The sequence below is a fragment of the Plecotus auritus genome (genome assembly GCF_963455305.1).
Source record: "Plecotus auritus genome assembly, chromosome: 8".
NCBI classification, from domain to species: Eukaryota; Metazoa; Chordata; class Mammalia; order Chiroptera; family Vespertilionidae; genus Plecotus; species Plecotus auritus.
This window is the reverse complement of record NC_137782.1, coordinates 12,199,658-12,210,245: the sequence shown is the minus strand read 5'-3', so window position 1 is coordinate 12,210,245 and position 10,588 is coordinate 12,199,658. Positions and strand designations below refer to the sequence as shown.

The 10,588-nt window shown below is 54.1% G+C and overlaps 1 protein-coding gene across 2 annotated transcripts in view; it reads right to left on the bottom strand.

Moving 5' to 3' along the window:
* Window positions 1-6,098: 6,098 nt before the first annotated feature.
* Window positions 6,099-10,588, bottom strand: part of ZBTB7C (zinc finger and BTB domain containing 7C) — a 299,836-nt gene continuing 295,346 nt past the window's right edge. For both annotated transcript variants that reach the window (XM_080685708.1, XM_080685709.1), the window contains one exon: window positions 6,099-9,021. In XM_080685708.1, the coding sequence (XP_080541834.1) occupies window positions 8,370-9,021 (652 nt within the window). In that variant the 3' untranslated portion in view covers window positions 6,099-8,369. The remainder of the gene's footprint in view (window positions 9,022-10,588) is intronic.

Here is a 10,588-nt window from a genome sequence, read left to right as displayed (position 1 = left end):
CATGGAGTGACCAATGCTGGGACGGGAGACTGCTCATACAATGGAAAAGACCCGCCTTCAGGCAGGGGAATGTTTAGTGCAGCTCCAAGTGGCCTGTAGGAGGGGCTTAAGCCCTTCTCCACTCTGTCATTTCCATCGGGATTCGGGCTGGACTGTGGGGATACCATAAGTATTCTAGGAACTCAGCTAGAGGGGCCTCTTTTCCATCAGGGAACAGTGTAAGATTGGAGTTCCCAATGGGAAGAGAACAATCTGCCACTGAGAGGGCACTGTCCACCTGCAGTGTGACCTTACCCTTTTCCTGCCTTTCTCCTCTCTGCTGACCCCCAGAGGAGCCAGAAACAGTAGCTGGCGGGTGTTTGAGGATGTAGAGCAAAGAGTGGAATGCAACTGTTGTAGATGGAAAGCTTGTGTCCCCCAAAATGTGTATGTTGAAAACCGACCCCCATGTGATGGTATTAGGAGGTAGAGCTCTTGAGAGGTAATTAGGGTTAGATGAGGTCATGAGGGTGGGGTCCTCATGAATGGAATTAGTGCCCTTGCAAGAGTCATGAGAGAACTTGCTTCTCCATGCCTTCTGCCATTGAGGACACAGCAGGAAGATAGTCATCTGCAAGCCATAAGAGGGCTCTCACCAGAACCCGGCTATGCTGGCACTTCCCACCTCCAGAATTGTGAGAAATAAATTTCTGTTGTTGATAAGCCATTCAGTCTGTGGTACTTTGTTATAGCAGCTGAACAGATGAATAGAGTCCCTGATCCTGTCCCCACTGCTCCAGGTCCTGCATGAAGGACCTTGGGAAGGGAATGCAGTGATGGGTGAGAGGGAAGTTTTGATGTTGGATTGAGCTGGACTGTTTAGATGACTGAAAATGAGACTTTTCTTTTACTGAACATGCCCAGAAAATGTATGGGATCTTCCTGAAATGGAGAGTCAGAGAAGGAAGACCCAGCAGAGTTGGGTGAAGGGAAGTGATGGGAGGGAATGACACCTTCTTGCTGGCACCCTACTGGTCTGGCTCCTTCAACAAAGTGCAGGCAACTTTAAGTGAAGTCAGTGCAAATGCAGTGTCAGCCCCCCAATATCCCCACCACCTGCTGGACTTTCACCCCCCCATCCCTTCCTTTATAAAACTTATGGGACCACCACAGCTTTCGCTCCATCTTTCTCTACCTGAGCTAGAATACAGATAGAGGTCCACATGTCATGTCTAAATCTTTAAACACAGCCCAGCCAGTGTGACTCAGTGGTTGAGCATTGACCTATGAACCAGGAGGTCATGGTTCAATACCCAGTCAGGGCACATGCCTAGGTTGCAGGCTTGATCCCCATTGGGCGTCGTGTAGGAAACATCATTCCTTTCCTCTCTGAAATCAATAAAAATATATTTAAAAAATAAATATTTAAACACAGAAGTCCAGCTAACAAGTTGTTAAATAAACTCTGTTCTGTCCTCCTATCTTGATAAGCACAGAGACCTGGAAAGCCAAATCCCAGGTAGACCCTCAGATCCTTGGGGTTCTGGTGGGGCAGAGCCAGTCTGCTGGCTGGCAGCCCTCCAGGCCCTCCTTTTCCTGCCTGTTGCTCTGTCAGGGACGCTGAGAGGTCTTGCATGTGAACGTTCCATCCACATGGCCAAGCTCTCTCCATCCTTCCCACAAAAAGCACCCCCCCTCTCGCCCCCCTGACTACCCCTCAGTGTAGGCAGAGGGATGCCAACAACAACCCGCCCTCAGGAAGAAACACCTGGGAGAGGTCCATGGAGGTGCTGGGAATAGGGAATAGAGGGTCCCAAGTACCCTGCCTACGCTCTGTCCATAAGGGGCACAGGCTCCCAGCTCCTCAGATTCCATGCCCCATGGGGAGCCCTGTAAGGCATGGGGCCAGGGCAGGAGCCTGGCTGCCAGGCCAAAAGGCAGTGCTGACGATTCTTCCCATCTTCCCAAGCCTAATCCTTAGGATCCGATTGTGATTGCTTTCCCCCAACATGTGGTGCAGGCACCACAGCCTCTGCTGGCCTCCCTGCCCACAGCTCTGTCAGCCCCAGAGAGGGCTGACAATTGGGCAGCATCTGGAGAGGAGGCCCCAGCCGCATGTAATCAAAGTTCTGCCGTTGAATGGGTCTCCCTGGGTGCCTTCAAACAGCTTTACCGGCCAGCAAACTCTGAGAAATCACCAGCTCCACATTCTGATTTAAAAAGGGGATGTCCTTGTCACTTCCTCCTCCAGCTTTCCCACAGGAACTGGCAATTGATTAACCACCATCATCAGATTATCCAAAACAACAACTCCGATAATCACTGGGATTAGTAATGAGTGCCTCTCCTTCTCCTCCCCTCCTCTCCTCCCCTCTTCCCTTCTCCCGCTCCTTCCTTTTCCATTTGAAGAATAAAAGGCGAGGAAACATAAATAAGCACCACTGTTCTCAACGTTACTGGTGGATCACAGAAGAAAGAAGACCAACATTGACTGAGGAGGCACCAGGTGGCAGGCAGGGCTGGTGTTCCCTATGCCCCCGTAACCCCATCAGAGACCCTCCAAGCAGGTGTTATCACCTCCTTCTTTTTACAGACAGAGAAACAGGCTGAGCGAGGATGCTGAGGAACACCACTGGACAGGAGCCCTGGGCCAGTCTGCCAGCGTCCCCAGGGTGAGGGCTGGGTCTGAATGCAGACTGGAGGGAGTCTCTGAGTCCTCCCCAGCCACCTGGAACTCTGCCTGGAGGAGAAAATAAGGTAGAAGCCAGAAGCTTACTTTCCCAGTCAATCTGCAATCAAGAGACGTGGCTTTCCCAATCAGATGCACCAGCACCAAGCAATGCAAGTCCAGACACGTGAAATCTGTTTTCTGGGGAGAAGAGTAGAGTCCCAGTGTCCCGGGCAGGCCTCGTGTTAGTGGGGTGAGCGTGGGGTCTGTGCCTGGCAGCAGCAGCAGCAGCAGCAGCAGCAGCAGCAGCAGCAGCAGCAGCAGCAGCAGCAATCACATCTCTGTAGGAGCAGACTGATGCTGCGGTGTGGGGTTCTCCCTGCTTCCTCGCTTCAAGGCCATGGACTTGGTGCCAAATTAGACCAGGGAACCCCTTCTAGGCACATTACCGCCATCTGCTGGGAAGTTGCTATGATATACAAAATCTAATGAATATTGTAAAAAATGTACAAATCAGTGTAGGGTGTGAAGGGCACCCCTCAACGGTGGCACTATTGTGCGGTATGCAAACTGCACAGCTGATCTCTTTGATCAAAGGCCTGGCTCTTTGGCCTGGTGGGAATTCTGTGAGAGGCTTAGTTCCCTTTAATAAACGCCTTTGCTACTGTAGCTGCTTAGTGTTCTGGTGTTGGACGAAACTCTGACTGATTCAAATAGGGACATGCATTTGCGGTGTGTGCTTCCTAGGCTAAATCCAAGTCCTCCGAGAAAGCACTCACGTTACTCGGAGGGTTTGTGCTTCATTTGTTAATTTTTAGAGGAACACCAGAAAAGGGTCTGATTCACTCCCTCTTCCTTCCTTATTCCAGAAAATGATGTGTTTATTCACTTGCTTCTGTTGTCAGGGCCAGAGTTTATGGTTAAATAGAGGAACCACAGGGATGAAAGTGAGAGTGTGCCTTATAAATATTCCAGCAGGGAAACCTGTGGGGAAAATGGCTTTGCTGGGTCTTGTCCATGCACTGCCACGTCTCCTATTGTTACGAGGAGGATGACATCAGCCTGTGTATCATTTGTCTGATGATTGTGTGTGTGCACGTATGTGCATGTGTGTATGTGTGTGTGTGCGTGTCTGAGTGCAGGTAGAGTGATCAGTTTTCAGGTTTTCCTGGGTTGTCCGGATTTGAGATGTCTTGTCCTTATTTTTGAGGCCATTTCTGGACCCATATTTTTTGGCTTCCAGGGGTCCTCAAACTTTTTAAACAGGGGGCCAGTTCACTGTCCCTCAGACTGTTGGAGGGCCGGACTATAGTTAAAAAAAAACAACTATGAACAAATTCCTATGCGCATTGCGGGCCCGGGACGAGTCGGCTGCTAAGCAGGACAGGCAGTGGCACCCAGCGGGCCGGATAAATGTCCTCAGCGGGCCACATGTGGCCCACGGGCCGTAGTTTGATGTGTGGGGCCTCCCCAGGGAATCCTCTCCCCATCAATTCCTGAAAATGCATGTTTGGCTCAGTCCTCGGCACTGCATACCTGAAAGGAGGGAAGGAGGCTATAGGCCTCCTGCATCTGGGATGCAGGGTGGGGAGAGGTGAGGGAGCAGGAGGCCCAGGCTGGCTGGTAACTGCCCATTGGTCTGATTTCAAGGCCAGCTGTCCAAATAGCCACCCTATTTGCTGCTTGAGGCCTGACATTGCTTGGCTCAGGGTGTTTCTTTCCAGCCTGAAGGAGGCACAGGGGCTGCTGAGGTCAGGAGAGGGAGCCCGTGAGTCACCCTGGGTGGCTCTTGTCAGGGTTGGGACAGAGGGGAGGGCAGAGAGGGGTGGGCACCTACATCCTGAAGGGCAGCTGGGGTAGGAAGGGGCACCTGGAGGAGAGAGTTCACTGGGGGGTCGGGAGGTGGGGCCGCTGGATATTAACATGCTTGACTTCAGAATCTGTCCCCGGTCCCTGGAGGGCCTCTGTGTGCAGGCTGCTTTTCCCTCCTGCAGGGCCTCCTCCCTGGCTGCTCCTGGAAAGGACAGACTCTGCAGCGGAGGGGCCTGAGGCAGAGAAGGCCTCCCTGCCCCACCCTCTCTCTTTCCCTTAGAAGCCCAACTCCCCCAGCTTTCAGAGGGAGGGTGCCCACGGGGGACAGCCAGTGGTGCTGCTTCTGGAAATACCCACCACAGTAGCTCAGAGGACCTCCGGGAGGAAGGGCTGGCAGGGTCCCAGGAGAGAAGGAACAGGTGGGAGAAAATGCTTGTCGGGATGCGGCCCTGCAGGTGGACACTTTCCGAGGCCCTGCCCGCTCCTCTGGAAGGGCAAGTCCTGGGTCAGAGCCAAAACATGAGACTTCAGAGGACTTTTACACCACGCAAAGGTTACTTAGGGCAGTTTCTTTAGTGTTCAGTCCCCAGGCCCCCAATGGGCTGGTTCCCTCTGCTGAGGGGGTGTTTGGGTAGAGAACTTGGAGAAACACTGATGTACCCAACCTCCTTTTTATTAGAGGTGAGGGGAGTAAAGACCAGAGTAGAGAAGTAATTAACCTGAGGACACACAGCTCAGAGGAGTCTGGATTTGAAACCCAGGCCTGTCCTTCCCTCTGTACCAAGAAACGTTGTGCTTGGTTTATAGGAGCGCTTACTACGGCAAGAAAGGGGAGTGGAACCGAAAAGGGGCTCCGGGCTGGCTTTGGTTATCTGGAAAATGCAGTTCAAAGAACAGTTTCATTCAGAATCTGTGCTCTGGGTTCTGAGTAGAGCTGACCCCATTCAAGGACAGAGTGTATTTCCTTACCTCTTTCTGGATCCAGCAGGCCCTGTTTGGGGAAAAGGCTCAGGCGAGAAGTCCAACTCCGGTGCCAGGGAACGAGAGGAAGGAGGCCCAGGTAGCAGGGCCACCCGTAGACGCCCTGGATGCCACACAGGGAGCCAGTAGGACTGGTTGTGTTAAAACGGTCAGCAACACTTTGACGTTCCCTTGTTCACACACCACAGGCTGTATCTGCACATGCGTGTGTATGCACGTATACACACACACACACACACACACACACACACACACACATACACACCTCACACGCATGCTCCCAGATGTCCAAAAGCTTATGATCAAACAGTGGCTCACAAAGCTGAAATGCAGGAGACCATTAAAGAACTGAGTGCTGGCCTCCCCATCAGTCAACCACCCACTGACAGCCAATATGAGAACGGGCAGGGGGAGTCTATGTTAACCAGGGCCTTGAGCAGGTGTAGCTCTCTTTCCTTTAAAACACTGTCCTTCAAACGATTACGTAAGGGCCAAGGGCTGGGCCGTCCTGTAAAGGTGTCTTTGACATGATTGCAAGTTTATGACAGCCAGTCGTCAAAACCGTAAGCCACGAATGTCTACAGATTGGCTTGTTGCCGTCACCTCTCAATATAATTTAATCAAGTCAACGAATACTGTTTAATAAATAGGCCAGAAAAGTAGCTGAGAGTTTTCTCGGCGGGATGCGGCGTGCGACCAAAGTTACGGAAGATTGTCCCTTGAATCACTAAGGCAAACTTTGTTGAGTGTCATTTTACATAAAGCAATCACATAAAAAAAAGAGTTATAAATAGAAAAAATCCCAAAGTTCTCCCACAGACAGACAGGGAAATCAGAACATCCAAAAAAATAAAAATAAAAATAAAAGGGAAACAAAACAAAACAACCCGCTGCCCCACAACCCATTTGCTTCAAGTCCTCCTTGAACGTACAGTACTCAGCATCTTTGGATCTTTTACAATGTACAGCTCCAAACTGCAGCCAAGAGAAACCAAAGAGAACTACCCAGTCATCTGGAAAAATGGAGTTTATAAGAAGGCATTACCTTTACAAAATAAAAACAAAAGCCCGATACCACTGGATTCCAATTTGTTCATTTTCCCTTGTTTTCTTTTGAAGTTTGGGTCAGCCCCAATCCCCCGGCTTGGGGGGACAAGGGCATGTCGGCAAAGTGTCTGGAATGGAGACAGGAGTCTAAGAGGCGGCTGCCCAAGCAGTGACGTGTGAAGATAAGAGGGTGTCCCGAAGCAATCCCCTCTGGGTGGAACGGCATCTGAGGGTGTGTGGCGTCAGGGGTCTCTTCTGGGGAGCTGAGGGCGTGACCGAGTCCGTGGTTTTCTCTGGCCTTTTTGTTTGTTGTGTTTGCAGGAAGAAGCCAAGGCGAGAAGAAGAGTCAAGTCTCGGGGGCCCACAGCTCTGGGGTTGGGAGCGGCAGCCTGGGCAATCCCTGCGGATGAACGCTCGCTCCTCCTTTCCTGGCTACTGGGAGACAAAAGCAAACTCAGCAAGGAAAGGGAGGGAAGGCAGGAGCCGGGAGAGATCAGGAAGGCACTGGGCCAGCAGAGCTGTCTTCCTTCTCAGGACCTGCTACAAACTCGAGAACCAGGGAGAGTGTGTGGACAGCCCAATTCACAGAGCCCTTCAGACCCATGTTGGAGCCAAGGCTCAGCCTCCCTGCCCTGAGGGGAGCCACACACCCCAGCTTCATCCCTGGAGGGAAGGGTAGAGGGTGTTCAAATGCAGCCAAGAGAAACCCACAACTTGAAAAGCAAACGGATAAACCGGGGGAACCAGGGGTTTGGTCTATTTCCAGGGATCAAAGTAGAGGCAGGCGGTTGACCGGTGTTAAGACAGGGTCCCCATCTCTTCGTTGTTGACCTCAGGAGTCCCAAGAGACTCCCTACAGCAAGCATGTCAAACTCAAAGGCTAACACAGGCCAAATAAATGAGGCATGTGGCCCTCGGGCTGCGAGTTTGACATGCTTGCCCTACAGCTTTGGAGGGGGTGAATGAAGGTGGGAGATATGCTAAAGTCATCGCAGACATGCATAGCAGGCTGCTCAGAGAACAGAGAGAATGTGTGGACTTCCCTAAAGCTGCCTGTGGGCTGTGGACAATCCCCACCCAGCTCTCTCTCTCTGTCACCGGTGTCTAGTTTGGCCACATGTCTCACCTGTGCTAATACAGAGGTGGGCGTGATCAAACTAAATCCCATATTCCAGCCATTTTCATCCACTGCTACCCTCACAAGAATGGCTTCTGGAGGAACAGGCATGTACAAGTGGGTGGATGGTGGGAGAGGAAAAACTAAATCACCAGCCCCCCTTCATAGCAGTGTGAAACTGGGGTACAGAAAGCTGACCCGTTCAAGGTCACAGGACGGTGAGGAAAAAATGGGCCTGGACTCCAGGAGCCTCGCTCCCGACTCCAGGAGGCCTCCCTGCCAATAGGACATTTGCCATAAGGATCCCAGGGCCTCTGGAGATGGAAAAATGACCCATCGGAGCAGTGTCAGCAGGGACTCTGCCTTAGGCTGTGGGGCTCAACCAGGGGTGTGCCCAGGCCCCTCCCCCTCATCTCTGCTGCATCAGGTCTGCCTCTGGCTCAGCCTCCTCTTTGCAGGCACAGCTCCGGAGTGCTCGGGGGCACCCAGCGTGGGGTCTCCTCCGAGGCTGGGACCCTGTGAGTCCAGTGTGAGGGCCAGACAGTCAGGGAGAGGCTGGCCCTGCTGAGGGGAGATGCCCATCTCAGACACAAGCAAAAGGGAGGCAGCTGCCTCGGGAGGCCTGGAAAATGCCATTGCTGCTGACATATATTTCATTTTTTTTTTTCTTTGTGATTTTGGAATAAGTTCCGATCCCTTGGATGGGGCAGGTGGGCCTGCTGGGAGAGAGGACAGGGCAGCTGGATTGGGGCCGACAGGACCAGCCTAGTTGTTGGCTTCAGACATGGAGGCCACGTGATTGAGGCCAGCGAGCGCAGGGAGGCCGGCCAGGCCCGCGGCCCACGGGTCAGGCAGCGGGAAGTAGGGCCTGGAGGCGGCCACGTTCTCGGCCAGCGCGAAGGCCAGGAGGCCGCCTGCGTTCCTCTCGGCCTCCAGCTGGGCGCGCCCGAATAGCTTCATCTGCGTCTCCTCGAACTGCCGCTCGAGCTCCTGCAGGCTCAGCGCGCCCTTGGGTGCCGCCAGGAAGTGCTTGGTGGGGCTGGGGCCCGGCAGGCACATGGCGGCCCCGCCCAGGTGGGCGCCCACCTCGCCCAGCGCCGGGGGCATCATGAAGGCCGCCTTCTCTGGGGCCGGGCCGCCGGGCCCGAAGAGCAGGCTGGCGGCTCTCCAGGCGGCGGGCTTGCGGCCCCGCCGAGGCCGTGCCATGCGGCAGCTCTGGCGCTTGATGTGGCGGTGCAGGTGGTCGGAGCGCGTGAAGCTCTTGTAGCAGAACTCGCACTGGTAGGGCCGCACGCCCGTGTGGATGCGCATGTGATTCTTGAGGTCGTAGTTGTGCACGAACTTGGCGTTGCAGTGGATGCACAGGTAGGGCCGCTCCCCTGTGTGCTTCCGCATGTGGATCTTCAGCTTGTCCTGCCTGCAATGCAGAGCCGGGAGTCAGTCCCCGCAGGGAATGCCGGGAGCCCCTCCTAACCCCTGCCTGCTGCCCCTTCCTCCAGAACCTGCTATACAGTCCTGGTCTCAAGCCCCAGGAATGGCACCGCTGCCCCACCCCAAACAGGTGTGGCTGTCACCTGGCTCAGAGAGCTGGAGAAAGAGCCGGGTCCTGAAAGACCTTCCCCACTCAGAACCCCTCCTACTGCTGAGCTCTGAGCAATGAAGCTCCCAGTCTATTAGGGGTCGCTCACAGACCGGACAACAGGCCTGCTGGCGACACATATCCCCACAAGTCAGCAGTCTGTCCTTAGTCCTCCCGTGGGGCAGTGACCTCTGAAACTGGGTTGCACCTTAATCTCATGCCCACTTCCCTCCAGTTTGTCATGTGCTTTGGCCCAGAGCCCCGGGGCCCATCCCAGCCAGGCCGTGGAGCTCCATCTGTCCTCAGGGCTGACCTGGGAGGCTATAGAAGCCGGCACACCTCGTTTAAGTCTCCTGCATGGTGTTTTCTTATCCCAAGCCCGGGCTCTGCTCTTTGTCTGCAGACAATTCCAGGGTTTACAAAAGAGCCAGGTGCAACAAGAATGTGGCCTAATCCCTGGCAAAGCTCCTGAGGGTTAAGTGGGATTATTCAGAGGTAAGGAATGGTGTTGGGTGGGGCTCGCACTGGGGCTTGGGAGCCCCTGCTCTAGCTGCAGACCTACCACTCACATGCGGGGGGACCTTAGGCAAGTTCCCTAACCTCTCTGCACAGAGCTGAACCTCGGCCCAGACGTCAATTTCTATTGTCCAGGGCTGATGAAGAGAATGTGGGTTTGTGTTGTACTACATTCAACACACCTCCTGGTGGTCTTGAGAGGAAAGCTGACATCCTAGGGTTTTTTCCTCAAGACTGAGCCTGCATGAACCAGCTCAAGGAGTGGCTCAGCCTGGCTGTGGTGGAGTCAGCGTGGCTGAAAGGACTCCTCTCAGGACCATTCTGAAGCCTTCCCTGGCCAGACCCGCAGGCCGAGCAGCTCTGTGTCCAGCCTCCCACCTCCACCCTGCAGGCCTGGCTTGGGTGGAATATCTGCCTGTAATTTTTGGCTTAGCTTTGAAGTCGGAGCAGATGTGGAGCTCAGGTGTCTGCCCTAAAATGGCTAGATTTAAAGAAACCGCCTTTAACACAACCCCAGGACAGCAGGAGCAGAGGGCCTGGTCTCCTGGGGCCCTCTGGCCACTAGAGGTCTCACTGGCTCTCGTTTTCCTTTGGTTCCTCAGGGGCCGGGCAGGAGGTTCTTGTGTACACTGACAGGGACCAGGGAAGGGGACCAGAGAGGGCAGACCTGCCCTTTCCACCTGTGCTCACAGGAAGGCTGGAGAGCACCTGGGAATTGGATGTGGCTGGAAGGTACCTGGGAATTGGACGTGGCTGGAGGGTACCTGGGAATTGGACGTGGGGGTGGGGAGTGGGATGGGCAGAGAGGAGGAAGTGAGCTGGCTGGTGTCCTCCACACAGCAGACCCTCCTCTCTTCCACATCCCCTGTCCCTCCCACAACCACCAGCT